The 27,196-nt window shown below is 43.4% G+C and overlaps 1 protein-coding gene across 1 annotated transcript in view; it reads left to right on the top strand.

The window, feature by feature from the left end:
• Positions 1 to 27,196, top strand: part of plxdc2b (plexin domain containing 2b) — a 615,561-nt gene that overhangs the window by 261,679 nt on the left and 326,686 nt on the right. Inside the window, exon 3 of the mRNA XM_085987831.1 lies at positions 26,878 to 27,024. Within this exon, the coding sequence (XP_085843957.1) occupies positions 26,878 to 27,024 (147 nt within the window). The remainder of the gene's footprint in view (positions 1 to 26,877; positions 27,025 to 27,196) is intronic.

The following is a 27,196-nucleotide window of genomic DNA, read 5'->3' as shown; positions in this document are numbered from 1 at the left end:
AAGGTTGTAATCTCTGGATTACTCCCGGTGCCACGTGCTAGTGAGTATAGGAATAGGAGGATAGAGCAGATGAATGCGTGGCTAAAGAGTTGGTGCAGGAGGGAGGGCTTTAGTTTCCTGGATCACTGGGCCTGCTTCTGGGAAAGGTGGGACTTGTACAAGTCGGACGGGTTGCACCTGAACCAGAGCGGGACAAATATCCTTGCGGGGAGGTTTGCTAGCACTGTTCGGGGGTGTTTAAACTAAAATGGCAGGGGGTTGGGAACCTGAGCAGGGAGACAAAGGAAAGGGAAACAGGGATAAAAGCAAAAGATAGGAAGGAGAAAAACAAAAGTGGCAGTCAGAGAAATCAATGGTTTAAATCAAACGTGGCCACAGTAAATAATAATTCTAATAGGTCTAAGTGCGTTAAAAAAACAAGCCTGAAGGCTTTGTGTCTTAATGCGAGGAGCATTTGTAATAAGGTGGACGAATTGGCTGCGCAAATAGAGGTAAACGAATATGATTTGGTTGGGATTACGGAAACGTGGCTCAAGGATGGCCAAGACTGGGAACTCAACATCCAGGGGTATTCGATATTCAGGAAAGATAGGCAAAAAGGAAAGGGAGGTGGGGTAGCATTACTGGTTAAAGAAGGGATTAATACAATTGTAATGAAGGATATTAGCTCTGATGATGTGGAATCTGTATGGGTAGAATTGAGAAATACTAAGGGGAAAAAAACATTAGTGGGAGTGGTATATAGACCTCCCAACAGTAAGGCGGAGGTTGGGGATGGCATTAAAAGGGAAATTAAAGAAGCGTGCAATAAGGGCACAGCAGTCATCATGGGTGACTTTAATCTACATATAGATTGGGCCAACCAAATTAGTAACAATACTGTGGAGGAGGAATTCCTGGAGTGTGTACGGGATGGTTTCCTGGACCAATATGTCGAGGAACCAACCAGAGATCAGGCCATCTTAGACTGGGTATTATGTAACGACAAAGGATTAATTAGCAATCTTGTCATACGAGGCCCCTTGGGTCTGAGCGAGCATAATATGATCGAATTCTTCATTAAGATGGAGAATGAATTAGTTGACTCAGAGACGAGGGTCCTCAATTTAAATAAAGGAAACTACGATGGTCTGAGGAGCGAGTTGGGTAGGATTGATTGGGGAATGGCACTCAAAGGGTTGACGGTGGATAGGCAATGGCAAACATTCAAAGACCGAATGGATGAGCTACAGAATTTGTTCATCCCAGTTTGGCATAAAAATAAAACAAAAAAGGTGACTCAACCGTGGATAACAAGGGAAATTAGGGATAGCATAAGATCCAAGGAGACGACATATAAATTGGCCAGAAAAAGCAATAATCCTGAGGATTGGGAGCAGTTTAGGATTCAACAAAGGAGGACAAAGGGATTAATTAAGAAAGGGAAAATAGAGTATGAGAGTAAGCTATCAGGGAACATAAAAACTGATTGTAAAAGCTTTTATAGATATGTGAAGAGAAAAAGATTGGTGAAGTCAAGCGTAGGTCCCTTACAGTCAGAATCAGGGGAATTTATAATGGGAAACAAAGAAATGGCAGACCAACTAAATTCATACTTTGGTTCTGTCTTCACAAAGGAGGACACAAATAACCTCCCAGAGATGCCGGGGAACATCGGGCCTGATGAAAGGGTGGAACTGAAAGAAATCAGTATTTGTAGGGAAATGGTGTTAGGAAAATTGATGGGACTAAAGGCCGATAAATCCCCAGGGCCTGATAATCTACATCCTAGGGTACTTAAGGAAGTGGCCCTGGAAATAGTAGATGCATTACTGGTCATCTTCCAGAACTAGATAGACTCTGGAACAGTACCCATGGATTGGAGGGTAGCTAATGTTACCCCACTATTCAAAAAAGGTGGTCGAGAAAAAGCGGGGAATTATAGACCGGTAAGCCTGACATCGGTAGTGGGGAAAATGCTAGAATCTATTATAAAAGATGTAATAGCAGAGCACTTGGTAAGCAGTGACAGGATCGGACAAAGGCAACAAGGATTTACAAAAGGTAAATCATGCTTGACTAATCTACTGGAATTTTTTGAGGATGTAACTGGTAAAATAGATAAGGGAGAACCAGTGGATGTGGTGTATTTGGACTTTCAGAAGGCTTTCGATAAGGTCCCACACAAGAGATTAGCGTGCAAAATTAAGGCAGATGGGATTGGGGGCAAGGTATTGACTTGGATAGAGAACTGGTTGGCGGACAGAAAGCAAAGAGTTGGAATAAACGGGTCATTTTCCGAGTGGCAGGCAGTGACTAGTGGGGTACCGCAAGGATCGGTCCTAGGACCCCAGCTGTTCACAATATATATTAATGATCTGGACGAGGGAATTGGATGTAATATCTCCAAATTTGCAGACGACACAAAGCTGGGTGGGAGGGTAAGCTGTGAGGAGGATGTCGTGAAACTCCAGTACGATCTGGACAGATTGGGTGATTGGGCAGAAACATGGCAAATGCACTATAATGTGGATAAATGTGAGGTTATCCACTTTGGTGGCAAAAACAGGAAGGCAGATTATTATTTGAATGGCAATAGATTGGGAGAAGGGGAAGTGCAAAGAGACCTGGGTGTTCTTGTGCACCAGTCGCTGAAGGTAAGCATGCAGGTGCAGCAGGCGGTTAAGAAGGCAAATGGTATGTTGGCCTTCGTAGCAAGAGGGTTCGAGTACAGGAACAAGGATGTCTTGCTACAGTTGTACAGGGCCTTGGTGAGACCGCACCTTGAGTACTGTGTGCAGTTTTGGTCGCCTTACCTGAGGAAGGACGTTCTTGCCATGGAAGGAGTGCAGCGAAGATTCACCAGGCTGATACCTGGGATGGCAGGAATGACGTATGAGGAGAGATTGGGTCGATTGGGCTTATACTCACTGGAGTTTAGAAGAATGAGAGGGGATCTCATCGAAACTTATAAAATTCTGTCAGGCCTGGACAGACTAGATGCAGGAAGGATGTTTATGATGGCTGGGGAGTCCAGAACCAGGGGTCATAGTCTAAGGATAAGGGGTAAGCCATTTAGGACTGAAATGAGGATGAATTTCTTCACCCAGAGAGTGGTGAACCTGTGGAATTCTCTGCCACAGAGGGCGGTGGAGGCCAGTTCATTAAATATGTTCAAAAAAGAGTTGGATATATTTCTTAAGGCTAAAGGGATCAAGGGATATGGGGAGAAGGCAGGGACAGGGTACTGAATGTGGATGATCAGCCATGATATCGTTGAATGGCGGAGCAGGCTCAAAGGGCCGAATGGCCTACTCCTACTCCTATCTTCTATGTTTCTATGACACCACACCCATGTTATTTAAATGAGCCTTCCCTGCGTTTTGCAACAGGGTAATGATCAGGTGTGAAAGCATTAGGTCAATGTTCTACTCCGTTGTGTTTCCAACAGCACAGAATTTGTATCCTCTATTTTTAGCTACAACACAGCTAAAAAATGTCTTCCTGTTTTGGATTACCAATAAAAGTTACTAATTTCAAAAATCAGAAATGTAGCTCTAGCATCTACTGCTCTGTTCCCAGTTTTTACTTTCACCTTTTGAGGGACAGTCTCACTGTTCATGCTCAGTACTTCCCTCTCGCTTGTTTCCTCCGCTGACCATTAGTTTTTGGGCTACCCATTTATGCCAGCCTAGGAAACTGGTAAAAGTTTGGAAAAACAATGGCTTGGAATTTGTGGTCCTGATGCCGGTGAACTGGCAGAGTTCGCCATTATTTCAACTTTGAACCTGACCGCAACTTCAGGATTTAGCGCATGCACAGCCTAATGCAGAAATCCTGAAGTTGTGGTCTGTCATTCACTGCTCCCCACCCGCCATAGAGCCAGAAATCAGTGAAATCTCTTCAATCATGGAAACTAAAGAAACCTTTGACTCTTCCGCAGTAATTACACTGTTAAAGTCCCCACTAAAAGTTAGACCCTTTTGGATTAGGTGTAACTGGAGTTTTAACAGCGTATTGAATGTTAAACAAAGTTTATTCCCTGAAAAACTCACTTTAATTTTGTGCAGTGTCACATTTATCCATTTTAATAAAAATAAAAATGTTTAAACATGAAAAAACTTTTAAAATATTTTTTTTTAAATCTTTATTTCAGGTTTGCCTTTTCCCCATGTGAGAGCTCCAATCTTTGTTTTGTTCTTTAACATTTTTAAAAAGTTAGAATTTTAGGAGCTTACCCACTTCCTAGTTCGTTGTCTGCGAATTGTACGTTTTGATTGGCTGCTTAGACAGCTTGTTGATGTCACCGCAGCTCTTCGCTTTCAACTACGCGTCAGAAAAGGCGAAATTCTCAACAGAGATCGCGAGATCTTGGTGCGAAGCTTACTTCAGGGGCCAGTGGCGAACGCCTTTGCTTCGCCACTGACCGCAAATTTCGGGCCATTATAAATGTGGACATAGGGATTTATATTGGAAATAGAAAGATAAAGACAGAATACTTGACTTTAAAATGGGGTCTGAATTATACAAGTGGTCCCTGGTTCAATTATCCTCTGCCCACTAACTCCACTCGCCTGAAAACTACTGTTGGTTTTGATTCCTCATGTGGAATACCACGAGAGATTATTTAGTAATATAGTAAAAATCTTGTATCTGCTGTGTCTCTGTGTTCGGGAAAGCTCCCCATATTAATGAATCTATTTCATCTCTCCACACATTCCCTCCCAGATGCATTCAGGAGTTTACAAACGCCTTATTCCAGATGATTGGGAGAATCTCGTATGTTGGGGTTTTGGTTCTGAGGGCTGGGGGTTCGCTGCCTACGTTACTGTCTCAGAGGCTCTCGGTCTGATTTTTCTATTAAAAAAAAATTAATGCGAACGGTCGTTGGACACTTTCCCTCTTAGTGTGGCCCTGGCCAGACACTCTGATCTCATTATTTTATGGCAGATAGAAAGCCCGGGGGTAGCAGCAAATGTCAGTGAATCACGAGGAATCCTGTGTTTATTTCTGTTGGAAACCTGAGCCCAGCACTGGACAGGATCAACTCTCTTTAGAAATTCGTGGAAGCTCTGAGGAGAGCCATTGGGTTCGGAGATTTAGAATTTGCAATTTGTTTATTTTTTTGGGGGGTGTTCTTGGCCTGGTGATTCCCTTCTGTTTTGTAGCTTTCTTGGCTGCAGATTTCTTAACCTTTACCAAGCTGATGAGTTCAACACAATTTAAGTACTTTGATTGTTAATTTTCCAAGTTGCCAGTTAAATTACTGCCATACTGCATACGATAGTGTTATCCACATCCCAAGAATAAATAAAAAATAATTTTCAACAGACATACTCAATGGTCAGCTCCTTTCTCGTCCTTCCCATTGAAATATTATTACATCTCAAAATAGTTATACATATTCTACAATCAAGGCCATTTTGGTATAAGAGGGCAGGACAAGGAAACAAAAATAAAGTTTCATTTTCCCTTTATAATGAGAGTACTTCAAATGAAATTCTAATTCCTGTCACAGTGATAGCATAATAATGGAAGAAAAAATGAGTATTAATGTTTTTGAAATGCTTTATTAAATGTATAACTTGTGAGGATTTTATTTAACTATACTAATTTTAGTAAGCTCAAAAGAACTGATGCATTCTGTTTGCTCGGATTCCCAATGTATTTACATATGAACATACAAATTAGGAGCAGGAGTAGGCCATTCAGCCCTTCGAGCCTGCTCCGCCATTCAATAAGATCATGGCTGATCCGATTACTCCACATTCCCGCCTACCCCCGATAACTTTTCATCCCTTTCTTACCAAGAATCTATCTACCACTGCCTTCAAAATATTCAAAGACTCTGCTTCCACCGCCCTCTGAGGAAGAGTTCCAAAGACTCACGACCCTCTGAGAAAAAAATTCTCCTCATCTCTGTCTTAAATGGGTGAACCCTTATTTTTAAACAGTGACCCCTAGTTCTAGATTCTCCCACAAGAAGAAACATCCTCTCCACATCCACCCTGTCCAGACCCCTCAGGATCTTGTATGTTTCAATCAAGTCACCTCTTTTCTAAACTCCAGCGGATACAAGCTGTCCAACCTTTCCTCATAAGACAACCCGCCCATTCCAGGTATTAGTGTAGTAAACCTTCTCTGAACTGCTTCCAGCGCATTTACATCCTTCCTTAAATAAGGAGACCAATACTGTACACAGTACTCCAGATGTGGTCTCACCAATGCCCTGTATAACTGAAGCATAACCTCCCTACTTTTGTATTCAATTCCCCTCACAATAAATGATAACATTCTATTAGTTTTCCTAATTACTTGCTGTACCTGCATAGTAAACTTTTGCGAATCATGCACTAGGACACCCAGATCCCTCTGCATCTCAGAGCTCTGCAATCTCTCACCATTTAGATAATATGCTTCTTTTTTATTCTTCCTGCCAAAATGGACAACTTCACATTTTCCCACATTATACTCCATTTGCCAGATCTTTGCACACTCACTTAACCTATCTATATCTCTTTGTAGCCTCCTTGTCCTCTTCACAATTTACTTTCCTACCTATTTTTGTGTCATCAGCAAATTTAGCAACCATACCTTCGGTCTGTTCATCCAAGTCATTTAAATAAATTGTAAGAAGTTGAGGCCCCAGCACTGATCCCTGTGGCACACCACTCGTTGCATCTTGCCAATCAGAAAATGACCCATTTATGCCTACTCTCTGTTTCCTGTTAGCTAGCCAATCTTCTCTCCATGCCAATATGTTACCCCCTACACCATGAGCTTTTATTTTCCGCAATAACCTTTGATGTGGGACCTTATCAAATGCCTTCTCGAAATCTAAGTACAGTACATCGACCAGTTCCCCTTTATCCACAGCTCATGTTACTTCCTCAAAGAACTCCAATAAATTGGTTAAACGTGATTTCCCTTGCACAAAACCATGTTGACTCTGCCTGATTACTTTGAACTTTTCTAAGTGCCCTGCTATAACGTCTTTAATAATAGCATCTAACATCTTCCCTATGACAGATGTTAAGCTAACTGGCCTGTAGTTTCCTGTTTTCTGTCACCCTCCCCTTTTTGAATAAAGGAGTTACATTTGCTATTTCCAATCTAATGGAACCTTCCCCGAATCTAGGGAATTTTGGAAAATTAAAACCAGTGCATCAACTATTTCACTAGCCACTTCTTTTAAGACCCTAGGCTGAAGTCCATCAGGACCCGGGGACTTGTCAGCCTGCAGCTCCAACAATTTGCTCAGTACCACTTCCCTGGTGATTATAATTTTCTTGAGTTCCTCCCTCCCTTCCATTTCCTGATTTACAGCTATTTCTGGGATGGTACTTGTATCCTCTATAGTGAAGACCGATGCAAAATACCTGTTCAATTCAACTGCCATCTCCTTATTTTACATTATTAATTCCCCAGACTCATTTTTTATAGGACCAACACTCACTTTGTTAACTTTTTTCTTTTTAAAATATCTATAGAAACTCTTACTATCTGTTTTTATATTTCTAGCTAGCTTTCTCTCGTACTCTAATTTTTCTCTCCTTATTAATCTTTTAGTTATTCTTTGCTGTTTTTTATATTTTGTCCAATCTTCTGACCTGCCACCCATCTTTGCGCAATTATATGCTTTTTCTTTAAGTTTAATACTATCTTTAACTTTTTTAGTTAACCACGGATGGTGGGTCCTCCCCTTGGAATGTTTCATTCTTTTTGGAATGCATATATTCTGTGAATTCTGAAATATCCCCTTAAATGTCTGCCACTGCAACTCTATTGACCTATCCCTTAACCTAATTTGCCAGTTCACTTTAGCTAGCTCTGCTTTCATGCCCTCATAATTGCCCTTATTTAAGTTTAAAATACTAGTCTTGGACCCACTCTTCTCTCTCTCAAACTGAATGTAAAATTCAATCATATTATGATCGCTGCTACCTAGGGGTGCCTTCACTATGAGGTCATTAATTAATCCTATCTCATTGCACAATACCAGGTCTAGTATAGCCTGCTCTCTGGTTGGCTCCAGAACGTGCTGTTGTAAGAAACTAGCCCAAAAACATTCCATGAACTCCTCATCTATGCTACCTTTGCCCATCTGATTTTTCCAGTCTATATGCAGATTAAAATCCCCCATGATTATTGCTGTGCCCTTCTGACAAGCTCCCATTATTTCTTCCTTTATACTCCATCCTACCATGTGGTTACTGTTAGGGGGCCTGTACACCACTCCCACAAGTGACTCCTTGCCTTTATTATTTCTCATCTCTACCCAAACCGCTTCTACATCCTGGTTTCCTGAACTTAGGTCATCCCTCTCTATTGTGCTAATACCATCATTAATTAACAGAGTCACCCCTCCACCTTTTCCCACTTTCCTGTCCTTCCTAAATGTCATGTACCCTTCAATATTCAGGTCCCAATCTATGTCATCCTGCAGCCATGTTTCTGTAATGGCTATCAGATCATATTTATTTATTTCTATTTGCGCTATCAGTTCATCTGTTTTGTTTCGAATGCTACGTGCATTCAGATGCAGAACCTGTAGTTTTGACCTTTTATTATTTTTGTAACCTCTAGCCTTATCTGTTGATTTTCTCTTAGATTTGTACCCTCTATCCCTTCCTGTCACGGCCTGTTTATCATTTCCCATATTAATACCTTTCTCTATTGCCTTGTCTCTAATCTTTGAATTACCACATCTTCCCAAATTTGATCCCATGCCCCCAATATTTAGTTTAAAGCCCTCTCTACTGCCCTAGTTATATGACTCGCCAGAACACTGGTCCCAGCACAGTTCAGGTGAAGACTGTCCCAACGATAAAGATCCCACTTTCCCCAGTACTGGTGCCAGTGCCCCAGGAATTGAAAGCCATTTCTTCCACACCAGTCTTTGAGCCACGCATTCATCTCTCTAATTTTATTTACCCTGTGCCAATTTGCTCGTGGCTCAGGTAATAATACCCTTGAGGTTCTGCTTTTTAATTTAGCCCCTAGCTGCTCATACTCTCTCAGCAGAACCTCTTTCCTAGTTCTACCTATGTCGTTGGTACCTGCGTGGACCATGACCACTGGCTCTTCCCCCTCCCACTGCAAGTTCCTCTCCAGCCCAGAGCAGATGTCCCAAACCCTGGCACCGGGCAGGCAACACAGATGTCTGGACTCTCGCTCTTGGCCACAGAGAACTGTATCTATCTCCCTGACTATGCTGTCCCCAATTACCACTACATTCCTATTAACTCCCCCCGCTTGAGTGCCATGGTCAGTTTGCTCATCCATCCTGCAGCCACCGCTTTCATCTACACAGGCGGCAAGAACCTCAAACCTGTTGGACAATTGTAAAAGCTGAGGCTCCTCCACCTCTTGCCTCACTCGCAGTCACACCCTCCTGTCCCTGACCACTGACCAAACCAGAAGGCACTATCCTAAGGGGTGTGACTGCCTCCTGGAATAAAGTGTCCAGGTAACTTTCCCCCTCCCTGATGCATCGTATTGTCCGCAGCTCGGCCTCCAGCTCATCAACTCTGAGCCAAAGCTCCTCAAGCCGCAGACACTTACTGCAGACATGTTCGTCCTGGATCACACTGGCGTCCAGGAGCTCCCACATACTGCAGTCGCAACACATCACCTGTCCTGCCATCTTTATTGAGTCTTAATTCATTTATTTTTATTAATTAGCCTACCTCACCTAATAAGATTTATTACTGCTAGTAAACTAGTACTAATGAAACCTTACAATTACTAATAAATTTCCTGGGCTTTAAAAGATAAGGGAAGTGAGCAAAATACTCACCAACCAATCACTTATCCTTTTCCCTGTGATGTCACCTTTTATTTTTCTCCAAATACAGTTGGGGGGTGTCACAGGGCCAAACTTCTGCTGGTTCTCTGTCCCCTCTTGTGCAGCTTTTTAACACCTGCTCCCTTCCCCCCACCCCTTCCCCCTTCCCCTCCTCTCTCTCCCCCATTTCCTCGCTCCCCATTTCCTCTCTCCCCCATTTCCACCTTCCTTCCCCCCTCCCCCTTCCCCTCCCTCTAACCCCCTCCTTCCCTCCTCCTTCCTTTTATTGTCACTGAATATTTTTGTGCAATTTTTTTAAAGTCTTGTACATCAGGAAATCATAATCCAGAACTAAATTATTAACTGCCGCTTACAACTATTGTGGTGCCCAACTGCTCCAGTAAGTAATTTTGCAGTCTGCTCAAGATTTGTTTCTGTAGAAACATCTGAATATTGAAAACTGCACAGAAACATTTCCTAAGAAATGTGTTTGCTGCAATGGCATTGAAGTGATTCTGGCCTTGCAGTGTGCTTTGTCTTTGAAAATTCTCATAATTGAGATCGAACAATAACATTTGCCTCTGGTGCACTATCTTGGTTCTCACTTGTTTGGCAATTCCTTTGTTAGTCAATTATTTCATATGCTCATTTGGAGTAAAGTAGAGATGCAGTAGGTGCTTGTCTCCATTCCAAGTGCAGTGTAGAATCTCTATTGTCTCAAACCGAGCTCAATACTGTACTACCTGTAATTAGAGAGTGAAGGAATGGCACAGAATGCAGGATTGCACCCAGGCTTTCTTGTTAGATCAAAAGGACCTAATGCAGTGGAATAGAAAAGAAAATCACTGGACTGAACAAATAGAATGTAGAAACTGAGTCAGGAGGTTGTGGCTGAAGCCCCACTCCAGGATTAGAGTACATCATCTCAGCTGTTAATTCAGTGCAGGTACTGAGGGAGTGCTGCATTGTTGGAGGTGTTATCTTTTAGATAAGACGTTGAAATGAGGCTCCATCTGCCTGTTCAGGTGGATACAAAGGATACCATGGCACTATTTAAAGAAAAAGTTGCTCTCCCCATGTCCTGGCTGTTAAGTCTGTGTGTTCCAGTTGTATTAAGATTAATTACTGACACAGACTACAATAATAAAGTTTCAACAGGTCTTTACTAGTTGGAGGTCTGGACTATACTAAATACAATATCACTACACAGTACTTATATACCGGTGGTCACCACCGGTATTACGTATACAGCAGCCAGAGAAAGTAGTACATCACTTAAGGTGGAACAGGCTTAAGTTCTCTTAAGGTGGAACAGGTTACATACACCACAATCCTCCCTTTTTAGCTTAACAGTCATATCCCCATTTAACATAACATAATAACATATATACATATATAACTTCAGGTATAAACAGTTCAAAGGTTCAGTCTCTCAGGTGGACATAAGAGATCCCAAGGCACTTTTGAAGAAGACCAGGGGAGTTATCCCTGTTGTCCTGGCCAATATTTATCCCTCAATCAACACAACAAAAACAGAATATCTGGTCAGTATCACATTGCTGTCTGTGGGAGCTTGCTGTGCGCAAATTAGCTGCTGCATTTCCTACATTACAACGGTGACTACATTTCAAAAGTACTTCATTTGGCTGTAAAGCGCTCTGGGATATCCGGTGGTCATGAAAGGCACTATATAAATGCAAGTCTTTCTTTCTTTAATTCAGTTATGGTTTCTTTGATCGCCCCAACTATTACTTGGATAACTGTGGTAATTATACAGCTAATGCATGCCGAATAGCGCTGACCTTTGGTTTTGGTCTATGGCACAGATCCCCAATCAGGACTTGCCCAACAACTTGGTGACTCTAGATAGCCTTGGACTGATGTACTGATATAGTGTGCTGACCTGAGGTACTAAACGAGTACTTTGCATCTGTCTTCACCAAGGAAGAGCATGCTGCCATAGACATAGTAAAGGAGGAGGTAGTGGAGATACTTCATAGAATAAAAATAGCTAAAGATGAGGTATTCGAAAGGCTGGCTGTAGATAAATCACCAGGAGCGGATGAGATGCATCCTAGGATGCTGAGGGAATTGAGGGAGGAAATCACGGTGGTACTGGCCATAATATTTCAATCCTTCTTAGATACGGGGTGGTGCAAGATGATTGGAGAATTGCAAATGTTACACCTTTGTTCAAAAAGGGTGTAAAGATAAACCCAGCAACTACAGGCCAGTCAGTTTGACCTCGGTAGTGGGGAAACTTTTAAAAACAATAATCGGACAAAATTAACAGTCACTTGGACATGTGTGGATTAATTAAGGAAAGCCAGCACAGATTTGTTAAAGGCAAATAGTGTTTAACCGACTTGATTGAGTTCTTTGAGGTAACAGAGAGGGTTGATGAGGGTAATGCAGTTGATGTAGTATACATGGAGTTCCAAAAGGCATTCAACAAAGTGCCACATAATCGGCTCGCCAGCAAAGTTGAAGCTCATGGAATAAAAGGGACAGTGCCAGCATGGATACGGAATTGGCAAAGTGACAGGAAACAGAGAGTAGTGGTGAACAGTTGTTTTTCAGACTGGAGGAAGGTATACAGTGATGATCACCAGGGGTCGGTTCTAGGACCACTGCTTTTCTTGATATATATTAATGACTTGGATGTGGGTGTACAGGGCACAATTTCAAAATTTGCAGATAACACACAACTTGGAAGTATAGTGAACAGTGAGGAGAAGAGTGATAAAATTCAGCAAGATGTAGACAGGCTGGTGGAATGGGCGGAAACATGGCAGATGAAGTTTAACGCAGAAAAGTGTGAAGTGATACATATTGATAGAATGAATGAGGTGGTGACATATAAACTCAATGGTACAATCCTGAAGGGGCTGCATGAACAGAGAGACCTGGGGGTATGTGTGCACAAATCGTTGAAGGTGGCAGGGCAGGTTGAGAAAGCATTTAAAAAGGCTTGCAGGATCCTGGGCTTCATGAATAGAGGCATAGGGCTGGATTTTATCAATGGAGGCGTGTAGGAGGCGCGACTCCAACTTTTGGGGTTGTAGTCCCGCCTCCATCGAGTTGTGGCCAACCCACTCGATTTTCCTTGATTGACCTTGTTGAGCCCGCCCAGCGGGCTCAGCAGGCCAATTAAGGGCCACCCGGCAACAGGTGACGTCACAGATTGACATTTCATCTGTCAAGAGCTTTTGACAGATGAAATATCAGCATTTGACAGCTTTTTGAAGCTGTCAAACACTGACAATCTGTACTCTAAGTTAATTCCTTCCTCTCAGGCTGATTAAGAGATCTCTCCAGAACATAAAGCAGAGGCTGCAGATTTTGACAGCTCGCGGCCATTCTGCTTTCTGTGCCGGTGAGATGAGGGACTCCCGAGACCTAAAGGAAGGAAGGCTGCATTATTGAGTAAAGGTAAGTAAAACTTATTTAAACACTTTACACACACCAAACACACTTACCTCTGCACACATGCACCCATCACTCACCTGAACACCGGACATCTCGAACCCTCCAAGTCCTTCAGCCCGACGGTCTGCCTCACTAAATTGGCGTGGTTTGGAGCCCACACTTCAGGGATAAAAATAGGGATTAGGCTAAAAACTGCCTATTAACTACCTGTTAACAGGCAGTTAATTGGCACTAATCCCCTTCTCGCCTCGGGGAGGCGGCTCCCAGCACAGGTTGGGTACCCACCTCCTGTGAAACTGGCATGGAGGCGGGTTGGGGGCGGGATGGGTTCGTGTTCCCCGATTTCGCGATTTTAACCCCCTACACACCTCCAATCCCGCCTCAACAGCCCGATGAAATTCGAGCCCATAGAGTACAAAAGTGTGGAAATTATGATGAACCTGCGTAAAACGTTGGTTCGGCCCCAACTGGAGTACTGTGTCCAATTCTGGGCACTACACTTTAGAAAGGATGTGAAGGCCTTAGAGAGAGGGTGCAGAAAAGATTTATGAGCATGATTCCAGGAATTAGGGACTTCAGTTAGGTTGATAGACTGGAGAAGCTGGGGTTGTTCTCCTTGGAGCAGAGTAGATTGAGAGGAGATTTGATAGAGGTGTTCAAAATTATGAGGGGTCTGGACAGGGTAGATAGAGGGAAACTTCCCATTGGCAGAAGGGTTGAGAACCAGCGGAGACAGATTTAAGGTGATTGGCAGAAGAACCAAAAGTAAGAAAAAACTTTTTTACACAGCGAGTGGTTCTGATCTGGAATGCACTGACTGAAAGGGTGGTGGAGGCAGATTCAATCACTGCTTTCAAAAGGGAGTTGGATAAGTATCTGAAGGAAAGAAATTTGCAGGGCTATGGGGAAAGGGTGGGGGAGTGGGACTAACTGAAGTGCTCCTGCAGAGAGCCGGCATGGGCTCGACAGGCCAAATGGCCTTCTTCCGTGCTGTAACCATTCTATGATTTGATTCTATGATCATGCAACCCACTGTCAAATTTTTATGTTGCATTTATGATGTCTTCATTTTATGACAGCCTAGAATCTCAGCTGTTTTTGCAGATCCCAGCAAGTGAAGGGCCAACTCCTGTGGGATCAAGAGTACCCACTGCTGCCTTGATTTATGATAATATATTGAGGCCCATGCCTCCACTGCGGTTTTCTCAAAAACACGATTGGCACAGACACGATGGGCCGAATGGACTCCATCTGGGCTGTAAATTCCTATGATTCTCTGTGAGGGGGCATACTACAATATTATTCATCCAAAGTTTCCCAGATAATAGTGGTGTGCTCCATTCTCCATAGCCTCGCAATCGAAAGAGATAGTCACCTTAAGGAGGAGCTGCAACAGAAGCCCTCAGAAAAGGATCTGCCAAACAAAGCAGAAAAAGCCAAAGAAATCAAGGCAGCTGTTGATGATTCTGCCATTCCAATTTACACCTCTTCGAGACTCATCTTTTGTTTCTTTACTTGTCCCATTACCATCTCCTTTTATCTTGCACCATCACCCCTTTTGTCATTTAATCTCTCCTGCCTTCCATCCTATCACAGACCTTCCCTTTTGTTCTTTCCTCCCCTCCCCCCTTTCCCTGCCCCTGCACTTGCTTAAAATCTGTTACATCTCCAACTTTTTCCAGTTCTGACAAAAGGTCATCGACCTAAAACGTTAACTCTGTTTCCCTCTCCACAGATGCTGCCTGACCTGCTGAGTATTTCCAGCATTTTCTGTTTTTACTTCTATTTACCAAAACTTTTTTTTCCTGTCTGTCAATCAACTTTCTATCCATGCTGCTACATTTCCTCCTATCACACACCTGAATTTGTTTTACAAGCCTCTTATGAGATACCTTATCAAATGCCTTCTGAAAATCCATATATCTTATGGATACCCGATATCACATTTGTTACTTCATGACTTCAGTGTAAAGTAAAATTGGTGGCATGTAAACTGGATGACTGATCTGATCTTTTTTGTTTCCAGCTGGGCGGATTAGGTTAAAGTTACCGCTTTACCTCAGTTGGAAAAAGAATTCAACAGCAACAATTCAGGATCTCAAAAAAAATTAACTGATCAATTCACGTACACTGCACTTTTGACCCTTAGAGGGAGATCTGCAAGTCATTTGGTGCTTTATGCGCATGTGCCTCTGTGGTGTAGTATTGCAGGATGGACATAATGCTTCATAAATTAGGAGCAACATGGAGTGAAGATGCGCAAAAATTGAACTGGCAGTGTTATCACCTCAGTAATCTTTAATGTTGGAAAGAGGTGTCTGTAAAACTCCCACAGTAAAGGAAAGGAAATTCTATCAAATAAAAAGATGTGGGATTGTTTACATTACAAGACTACACACATTTATTGCACTAAATCTGGTGCAGACAACCATGGAGCTGCTTTTTATTGTTTTGTATTATTAAAACTCACTTGTTTGTTGCTCCACATCTCTGTTGAAGAACGCCCAACATAATAATATAAATAATGATGTACCTTTGTTATTCCAACTGCACACTGCTCCTGGTTGCTAAATTACAAATTGTAATTACAGCAATTGTTGTTTACTGTGGCTTTCAATGTAGACCGAGGTGCCTTTTAATATTCACTTAAAGAGCAATCAATCCAGCTTAAAAGAGCAGAAGTAGTGCTTTGTGATCTAGTGCTTTCCACATATAACAGTGTAAATTGACTGTTTCTTTTATCATAGAGTCATAACGGCACAGAAGGAGACCATTCGGCCCATCGAGTCCGTGCCGGCTCTCGTAGAGCAATCGAGTCAGTCACATTCCCCCGCTCTATCCCCATAGCCCTGCAAGTTTATTTCCCTCAAGTGCCTATCCAGTTTCCCCTTCCGTCGGCAGTAGGGTTGCAAAATTCTGGGAATTTTTAAAAGAGGAAACTTTCCATGGGAATTTTCGGGAATTTATGGGAATTTTGGGAATTTATGGGAATTTGGAGTTTTTTGCACACTGATGGTTTTTGTCTCTGACCCTTATATTATCTTTGTCGTCAAAATAGACATACTGTTCCATACAAATAAAAACAGGCTTTCAAAACTTTATTTAGGTTATAATTTTGAACTTTATTGAACCCCCACAAAAAAGACCCATCTAAAATAAAATAAAAAGAGCGTCAGCTTATTTAGCCTGTAATTTGTCCTTATTTTGTCCCTTTGAGTCTTCTACTCATGAGTCTTCTGAGTCTTCTACTCCTCATTGCTCCTCCTGATTCTCTGACTCTGGCTCTGACGTGTCCATTTCCTCCTCTGTGTCAGTGTCTAGCTGTGTGGTGGACACTTCTGTATCTGGCTCAATAAGCTGTAGGTTCACCCAGATAGCCACCAGTTTCTCCACTCTCTTGTTAGTCAGCCTGTTGCGCACCTTTGTATGCGTATTCCCAAAAAGTGACCAGTTTCGTTCAGAGGCTGCTGATGAAGGTGGGATTTGGAGTATCACCGATGCAATAGGTGACAGGGCCTCAGATGCACAAAGTCCCTTCCACCAGGTATGTGCACTGATATGCTTGCATGATTCCCATATCCCATCCCCATTCCAAAGACCTTGCTTGGTAGAGAATTTTGCCAGACTTCCCAGAACTTTGCCCACATCCAGATTGAGATGGTGTGAGAGGGTAGAAATCACACTGTAAGCGCTGTTGATCTGTTCTCCAGAAAGTATTGGTCTCCCAACATGCTTTGGGTCCAGCATGTATGCTGCAGCATGAATCGGCTTGACACAAAATTCTTGACGCGTCTGTATGAATTGAACAATTGCCTTCTCCTCTGCTTTGAGCAGCAGTGATGTGGGTAGGGCAATGCTGATTTGTTCTTTTAAATCAGTAAAAAGCCTGAGAACATCTGACAAGACAGCGTCATCTCCTTCAATCTGAGCAATTGCAGATGCTACTGGTGAGAGTAGTTTAAGGCTGCTAACCACTCTCTCTCAAAACACATCATCCAGCAGTATTTTCTTGATGGTGGTTTCCATATCCCCAGATTGGGATATTGCCATTTCTTGCAGCGACTCCTTACCCTCCAGAAGGCTGTTGTACATTATGACAACACCACCCCATCTAGTGTTGTTGGGCAGCTTCAGTGTGGTGTTCTTGTTCTTTGTCATTTGCTTGGAGTTGTAGGTTGCTGCAACTACCTGTTTTCCCCTGACATACTTAACAACTTGCTTGGCTCTCTTGTACAGTGCTTCCATGGTCCTCAAACCCATGATGTCCTTGAGGAGCAGGTTAAGCCCATGAGCTGCGCACCCAATAGACGTAATATGAGGGTAGGCCTCCTCCACTTGAGCCCAAGCAGCCTTCATATTCGCAGCATTGTCAGTAACTACTGCAAAGACCTTTTGTGATCCAAGATCGTTGATGACCGCTTTCAGCTCATCAGCAATGTATGTGCCTGTGTGTCTGTTGTCCTTCGTGTCTGTGCTCTTGAAGAACACTGGGAGAGGAGTGGAGACGATGTAGTTTATGATGCCCTCCCCTCGTACATTTGACCACCCATCTGAGATAACTGCAACACAGTCTGCCATCGCTATCGTTTCTTTGAGCTTTCCTTGGACTCTGTTATACTCAGCCTCCAGCAAATAAGTAGACAAAGCATGTCTGGTGGGAGGACAGTATGCAGGGCGAATAACATTGAAAAATCTCTTCCAGTACACATTGGCTGTGAGCATGAGGGGTGAGCCTGTTGCATATACAGCTCGAGCAAGGCACTCATCTGCATTCTTCTGGCTATGGTTATCCATTGTATCAAAGAACCTTCCAAGTGGGCCAGGAGTTGCTGATGATAAGGAGCCTGATGCTGAATGAGAACCATCATCATCTTGAATGGAAGCAGAGGAACTCTGGGCTGACTGCTGTGAGCTGTGAGTGAAGTTGTTGCATTTGGATAAATGGTGCTGCATCTTTGTGGCATTCTTTACATATGGCTTTCTACAGTGTTTGCACATGCACACAGTCTTTCCATCTTTAATGCCTGGGGTAAAATCCTTCCACACATCCGACGGTAAACATGGCATTGTTCTATGCAGAGAAATAAAGGGCATTCATCTCTGTGTCGAACTGCGGTCGATCAGCACAATTGCAACAGGGTGAGTACATTTTTGCTGAAGATCCATGTGATGGAAGCATGACCTGTACACACACGACGCTACATCACCAATAGTGTATTATTTTGTATATTTTAAATTGAAGGACAACAGAGTTCAACAAGTAACTGGTTTATTTGGTATAAAGTCTGATTTACTTACTGCATCATCACAACATCAGCAGAAAACAAAATGACTTCCCTCAGGACCCCTAACCTGGATCTTAAAAAAACTATAGCAGTCTTACAGATGCCTGCAGGCCAATCACAATTCGATATGCAAATATTACAAATAGAGGGAGCTAATCGCTCATCCACTCATCCAACCAATCAGGACACATTTGTTCACAGTCACACACAAAACTTGTAATTATTAAAACAAGCCAAGTAAGAAGATAAACATATATTGATTAAGAAATTCCTTAATAATTAAGATTCCATCTCTGTTAGTAATTTTAAGAGAGGACCTGTGGAAAAAAAAGAAAGAAATACAAAAAAAACAATATTATGCTAGCATGTGCTTTTTTGGGCAAAATTCCCAAGCTAAACTTCCCGTGGAAAATTTCCGGAAATTTACCGGAAACTTTCCACCCCTTTGCAACCCTAGTCGGCAGCGAGTTCCAGGTCCTCACCACTCGCTGAGTAAAAGAGTTTTTTCCTCAGGTCCCCCTGTATCTCTTGCCCAAAACCTTAATTCTGTGTCCCCTAGTCCTTGTACCATTAATTAGTGGGAAGAGCCTTTCCCCGTCTAGCCTATCCAAACCCGTCATAATCTTGTACACCTCTATCAAATCACCCCTCAACCTCCTTTGCTCTAATGAAAACAAATCCAGCTTCTCCAACGTGTCCTTGTAGCTAAGATCCCCCATCCCCGGAACCATTCTGGTAAATCTCCTCTGCACCCTCTCAAGGGCTTTCACATCCTTCCTAAAGTGTGGTGACCAGAACTGGACACAATACAGTTGGGGCCAAACCAGTGCTTTATACAGTTTCATCATAATTTCCACACTTTTGTACTCAGTACCTCTATTTATAAAGCCCAGGATCCCGCAAGCCTTTTTAACTGCTTTCTCAACCTGCCCTGCCACCTTCAATGATTTGTGCACATATACCCCCAGGTGTCTCTGTTCGTGCACCCCCTTCAGGATTGTACCATTTAATTAATGGGCCGTATTTTCCGATCGGAGGCTTCCTACGTGCGGAGGCCTACGATCTGGAAAAAATCCACGCAGTTACCTGAGGGCTCCCAGGGTGCGTATAGTTCCGATGCTGGGCCTCTCCAACTCCAAGTGCGCAGGGACTACGTATCTCAGGGGTGCATGCGGTTTGCAAGCGGCCATGGGGAGCCAATCAAAGAAGGGAATCTCCCTTCATACACTTGACAGATAGACCTGTCAAATATATGAATGGAGATCAATGAAAAAACATGTTTTTTAAAAATGTATTTAAAGTTTTACTATCACCTTTTTAAAATTAGTTGAAATTACAATAAATTAAATATTTTAAGCAAAAATTTTATTTTTTGAAAAAATTTAAGTTTTTTACGGGGCTAAAGATAAACTTATCTTTTTAAAGTATTTTTAAATAATAAATGACAGAAATTTTTAAAAACTTTTTTTCAACTCTTATCCTGATAAAAGCAGGCCTTACGCCTGCTTTTACCAGGCGTAAGAATTGTAAGGGTTTTCTGCGGGCGGAGGTTCTGCAGAAAGCGGAACTATCCGCCCGCAGAGGCCCTTCTCCGGGGCAGGCATCCGATCTGCCAAGAGCATTCTTGACAGTTTGGAAATGCCGGTTTTTCAGCGCATGCGCTGTGCATGCCTGAAACCGGCATTTCCGATGTCCCTACGGGTGGGTACACAGCCCGTACACACCCGTAGGGATCGGAATATCCAGGCCAATATGTCCTCTCCTCATTCTTTCTACCAAAATGTATCACTTTTCTGCATTAAATTTCATCCGCCCATTTCACCAGCCTGTCTATGTCCTCCTGAAGTCTCTCAGTCTCCTCCTCACTGTTCACTATAATTCCAAGTTTTCTGTCATCTGCAAATTTTGAAATTGTGCCCTGTGCACCCACGTCCAAGTCATTAATATATATCAAGAAAAGCATTGGTCCTTGAATCGACCCCTGGGGAACACCACTTTATACCTTCCTCCAGTCTAAAAAACAACCGTTCACCATTACTCTCTGTTTCCTGTCACTTAGCCAATTCTGTATCCACGCTGCCACTGTCCCTTTTATTCCATGGGCTTCAACTTTGCTGGCAAGCCTATTATGTGGCACTTTGTCAAACGCCTTTTGGAAATCCATATGCACCACGTCAACAGCATTACCCTCATCAACCCTCTGTTAGCTCATCAAAGAACTCAATCAAGTTAGTTAAACACGATTTGCCTTTAACAAATCCATGCTGGCTTTCCTTAATTAATCTACTTGTCCAAGTGACTGTTAATTTTGTCCCTGATTACTGTTTTTAAAAGCTTCCCCACTACCAAGGTCAAACTGACTGGCCTGTAGTTACTGGGTTTATCTTTACGCCCTTTTTTGAACCCTGGTGTATCATTTGCAATTCTCCAGTCCTCTGGCACCACCCCCGTATCTAAGGAGGATTGGAATATTATGGTCAGTATCTCTGCGATTACCTCCCTCAATACCCTCAGCATCGTAGGATGCATCCCATCCGCTCCTGGTGATTTATCTACTTTAAGTACAGCCAGCCTTTCTAATGCCTCCTCTTTATCAATTTTTATCCTATCGAGTATCTCCACTACCTTCTCCATTACTATGTCTATGGCAGCATGCTCTTCCTTGGTGAAGACAGATGCAAAGTACTCGTTTAGTAACTCGGCCATACCCTCTGCCTCCATACATGGTTCTCCTTTTAGGTCCCTAATTGGCCCCATCCCTCCTCTTACTACCCTTTTACTATTTATATGCCTATAGAAAACTTTTTTGGATTACCTTTTTATGTTGGTTGCCATTATATTCTTATACCCTCTCTTTGCCCCTCATATTTTTTCACTTCTCCTCTGACCTTTTGATATATAGCCTGATTCTTAGATGTATTTGTAACCTGACAGCCCTCTTTTTCTGCCTCATCATATCTCTTTCGTCATCCAGGGAGCCCTGACTTTAGTACCCCTAGTGGGAATGTACCTGAACTATTTCCTCTTTAAAGACAGCCCATTGCTCCATTACAGTTTTGCCTGCCACTCTTTGATTCCAGTTTACCTGGTCCAGATCCGTTCTCATCCCACTGAGCTTGGCCTTCCCCCAGTTAAGAACATAAAAAATAAGAGCAGGAGTAGGCCATATAGCCCCTTGAGCCTGCTCCGCCATTCAATAAGATCATGGCTGATCATCGATCTCAACTTCACTTTCCCGCCTGATCTCCATATCCTTTGATTCCCCTAGAGTCCAAAAATCTATCAGCCTTGAATATACTCAAAGACTCAACATTGACAGCCCTCTGGGGCAGAGAATTCCAAAAATTCACAACCCTCTGAATAAAGAAATTTCTCCTCATCTTGGTTTTAAATGGCCTACCTCTTATCCTGAGACTATGCCCTCTAGTTCTAAACACTCCAGCCAGGGGAAACAACCTCTCAGCATCTACCCTGTCAATCCTCTTCAGAATCTTGTATGTTTCAATGAGATCACCTCTCATTCTTCTAAACTCCAGAGAGTATAGACCCATTCTACACACTCTCTTATCATAGGACAGCCCTCATCCCAGGAATCAATCTAGTGAACCTTTGTTGCACCGCCTCCAAGGCAAGCATATCCTTCCTTAGATAAGGAGACCAAAACTGTGCACCGTCCTCCAGGTGTGGTCTCACCAAGGCCCCGTACAATTATAGCAAGACTTCCTTACTCTTATACTCCATCCCACTTGCAATAAAGGCCAACATGCCATTTGCCTTCCTAATTGCTTGGTGTACCTGCATGCTAACTTTGTGTTTCCTGTACGAGGACACCCAAATGTCTCTGAACACCAACATTTGAAAGTTTCTCACCATTTAAAAAAGATTCTGTTTTTCTATTCTTCCTACCAAAGTAAATAACCTCACAACCTCACATTTCCCTACATTATACTCCATCTGCCACCTTACTGCCCACTCACTCAGTCTATCTCTATCCCTTTGCAGACTCTTTGGGCTGGATCTTACCTGAGGAGACGTGTTGGGGGCGGGACTGCTGGTTTCCGGATTCTAGTCCCGCCCTCAGCAACGGCTGACGATCTGACACTATTTTCCCTGATTGGCCTTGTTAAGCCCGCCATGCGGGCTTGCTGGCCAATTAAGGGAAAGCCGGTGTCAGATGACGTCAGTGCATGACTCTTCATCTGCCGGTTTTGTTAAAGTGACAGGCCACATAATTTTTTGACAGATGATTTGACAGCGTTTGTCAGTATTGAGGTGCTGTCAAAGACTGACAATCACTGTCCAAAGGTGAGCCCTTGCTCCCAAGTTCACCAATGACTCTCTCCTTAGGAGAAAACAGATGGCAGCTGCATGTGAGATTGCAGAAGCCATCTGTCAATTCTCCTGATCAGATGAGGCTTCCCAGAAACATCAAATCTTGTCACCTGCAGATATATATATATATATATATATAAACAGAATAAAAATATTTCTTACTACATTCTCTCACCTGTCATACTTACTTGTGCACCATTGCACCCATCACACTACCTCTGCAGCTGTTATTTGCACACTTACACTGCAGCAGACCCACAGCTCGCCTTACTGACCCTGGTGGGGTTTCCCGCCATCGGGAAGGCCGCATCAGCAGGCTGAAAATTGGGAAAAGCATCTTAACTGCCTGTTACCTACCTGTTAACAGGCAGTTAATTGGCTCTAATCCCCTCCCCACCACTAGGAGACGGGTCCCTGTGCGACTCAGGGACCCGCCTCCCGGGAAGATGGTTCGGAGGCGGGTTGGGGCCCGTTCCCAATTTTTCCCATTTTCTCAGGAGTCCCGTCTCTTCAGGGCTGGTAAAATCCAGCCCTTTGTGTTCTCCTCACAGCTTACTGTCCCACCTAGCTTTGTATCATCAGCAAACTTGGATACATTACACTCGGTCCCTTCATCTAGGTCATTAATATAGATTCTAAATAGCTGAGGCCCCAACACTGATCCTTGCGGCACCCCACTAGTTACAGCCTGCCAACCTGAAAAAGATCCGTTTCACAGAATCACAGAAACCCCACAGTGCAAATAGAGGCCATTTCGGCCCATCGAGCCTGCACCGACACATATCCCACCCGATCCCCATAACCCCTACACCAACACATATCCCACCCTATCCCCGTAACCCCACGTATTTAATCCCCCTAACACACTAAGGGTCAATTTATCATAGCCAATCAACCTAACCCGCACATCTTTGGACTGTGGGAGGAAACCGGAGCAGCCGGAGGAAACTCACGCAAACACGGGGAGAATGTGCAAACTCCACACAGACAGTCACCCGAGGCCGGATTCGAACCCGGGTCCCTGGCGCTGTGAGGCAACAGTGCTAACCACTATGATCCCTACTCTCTTTTCTGTCTGCTAACCAATCCTCCATCCATGCTACTATATTACCCCCAACCCCGTGAACCCTAATCTTGTGTAATAACCTTTTATGTGGCACCTTATCTAATGCCTTTTGGAAATCTAAATATACTACATCCACTGGTTCCCCTTTATCTACCCTGCTAGTTACATCCTCAAAAAACTCTAATAAATTTGTCAAACTCAATTTCCTTTTCATAAATCCATGTTGACTCTGCCTAACAATGTAAACATTTTTACTCTAGATTGCTCCCTGCCCTTTTCCATAGCTAATCTAAACCTTTTGATACTATGATCACTGTTCCCTAAATGTTCACCTACAGACACTTGCTCCACTTGACCTACCTCATTCCCCAGAACCAGATCCAGCAATACCTCCTCCTTCGTCGGGCCAGAAACATACTGATCAAGAAACGTCTCCTGAACACGCTTCAGAAATTCTTTCCCTTCTCTGCCTTTAACACTATTACGATCCCAGTCTATATTAGGATAGTTGAAATCCCCCATTACTACTGCTCTATAGTTCTTGCACCTCTCTGTAGTTTCTCTGCAAATTTGCTCCTCCATATCTATCCCACTATTTGGTGGTCGATAGAATACACCTAGTAGCACCTCTATTATTTCTTACCTCTAGCCACATAGATTCTGTCCTTGACCCCTGCAGGACACCCTCCCTCTCCGGCATTGTAACATTCTCCTTCATCAATACTGCCACACCACCTCCTATCTTTCCTGAACAATTTATAACCAGGAATATTTAATACCCAATCATGCTCTTTTTTGAGCCAGGTCTCAGTTATTGCCACAACATCTTATTGCCATGTGGCTATTTGTGCCTACAGCTCACTTACCTTGTTTACTATGCTTCGTGTGTTCACATATATACAATGTAAACCCATCTTAGACCATCCTGTATTCTCTTAGTTTGACCCCACCTAATACCTTACTATTTCTTACTTTAGTGCTCTCTGCCTCTCCCAATCCTTTGAGCACTTTATTTCCCTTTCTAATGTTACATCCTGGTGCCCATCCCCCCAGCCAAATTAGTTTACACCCTCCCCAACAGCACCAGCAAACCTCCCCAAGGATATTGGTTCCAATCCTGTTTGGCCTGTATAGGTCCCAACTCCCTCAGAACCAGTCCCAGGGCCCCAGGAATCTAAAGCCCTCCTTCCTGCACTATCTCTCCAGCCACTCATTCATCTGCACTATCCTCCTATTTCTATACTCACGAGCGCGTGGCACTGGGAATAATCCAGAGATTACTACCTTTGAGGTCCTGCTTTCTAATCTCTTTCTTAGCTCCCTGAAATCTGCCTGCAGGACCTCATCCCTTTTTCTGCCTATGTCATTGGTACCGATATGGACCACGACCTCTGGCTGTTCACCCTCCCGCCTTAGAATGTTCTGCAGCCGCTCGGTGACATCCTTGACCCTGGCATCAGGGAGGCAATATACCATCCTGGAGTCACGTCTGTGGCCGCAGAAACACCTGTCTGCTCCCCTAACTATCGAATCCTCTACCGCTATTGCTTTCCCACTTTTCTTCCTCCTCCCTCTTCCCCCCCCCCCCCCCCATACAGCTGAGCCACCTGTGGTGCAGCAGACTTGACTCTGGCTATACTACCCAGAGGACCCATTGCCCTCACCAGTACTCGGATCCGAATACTGGTTGGAGAGCGAGATGCACTCGGAACTTCTGCACTACCTGCCTGGTCCTCCTCTTCTGTCTGGTGGTCACCCATTCCCTTTCTGCCTGCACACTCTTTATCTATGGGGTGACCACCTCGTGAAACGTGCTATCCATGAAGCTCTCAGCCTCACGGATGCACCTCAGTGACACCAGCTGCTGCTCAAGCTCCAAAACACAGAGCTTGAGCTCCTCCGGCTGACGACACTCCCTGCACATGTGGTTGTCCAGGACATGGGACGCATCCTGGAGTCCCCACATGGCACAAGATGTACATTCCACGGGACTGAGCTGCCCTGCCATGACTTTACTCAATAGACTATTAACTAGAAACACTTACTAGCAACTCACCAATCTGCTCCTTCCCTGGTTGTGACGTCGCTTTAGCTGTTTTGCAGTTGTTGTTTTTGCTGTTGTTTTCGCTGGAGGTACTCCGCCTCCTCGCTGCCGCCGCTGCTCCAGTCTGCATGCTCTCTGGGACTCCTGTTCGATTTATACTCTGCCTCCTTAATGATTAAAAATAATTAGTTAATTTCGTTTGTTATTAATTCAATAAAGTTATAGTAGTTAATACTCTCCCAGTTCTGAATTTAATCCACTTACCTAACCTCGATAGCAAAAGAGCTGTACTACTCACCAACCAATCACCTACGTGCTGTCCTGTGACACCACTCCATTTTTTTTTTAAGCCGCTGCCGTCGCTCCAGCTCAGGTCCGCGCTGTGTCCTGGGCCTTCTCCGGTGCTCCCTTTATGCTGCCGTCGCTCCAGCTCAGGTCTGCGCTGTGTCCTGGGCCATCTCCAGTGCTCCCTTTATGCTGCTACTGCTCCAGCTCAGGTCCGTGCTGTGTCCTGGGCCTTCTCCGATGCTCCCTTTAAGCTGCCACCGTTTCCGCCCAGATCCACAATATGGGCTATCAAAGGTCCTGTGGCACTATTTAAGGGAGAATGGGGAATTACACCAAAATAGATTAACTGATCATTCGTCTCATTTCTTGTTTATGGGATCTGGTTGGCAGCTGTATTTGCCTACATAATAAGTGACTGCACTTGAACTAATTCACTGGTTGTGAAGCGTTTTGAGACATTCCGAGCAAGTGATGAGGTTCTATATAAATGCATGTTCTTTCTTCACAAAATAACTTTGGTTTCAAATTAATTCTAAATGTTTTCTCCTCCTTGCCTAAGAAGCCAGTACTAAAGCCTAAAGTATTGTATCACATGTGGAAGGTACATAACATTGGATTTTCATGTTATAAAAAATAATGCATGTCAATCTTCTTCATCTATTTGCAGGAAAACACAGACCATAACTACTATACATCGAGAATGTACGGGCCAGCAGACCCAGTAACGAGGGAACTATGGGTAAACATGGATCAAATGGAAAAAGATAAAGTGAAGATTCATGGGATCCTATCAAACACCCACCGTCAAGCTGCAGTAAGTGTCATCTAACTACTAAAATCAAATAAAGCACATTTTCAAATTAATTTGATAAATTTAGCTGATCCATTTTGAGCACATGATCGCATTGTTTTGGGGTCAGTGCAGGAAAAACTATATTTCTTTACAGGTAGATTAAACCCAAATTAATTTTTCATTATACATATAC

This window comes from Somniosus microcephalus, chromosome 5 (genome assembly GCF_052327205.1).
Source record: "Somniosus microcephalus isolate GS21.2 chromosome 5, FLI_Smic_1.0, whole genome shotgun sequence".
NCBI classification, from domain to species: domain Eukaryota; kingdom Metazoa; phylum Chordata; class Chondrichthyes; order Squaliformes; family Somniosidae; genus Somniosus; species Somniosus microcephalus.
This window is presented reverse-complemented; position numbering and strand designations above follow the sequence as displayed.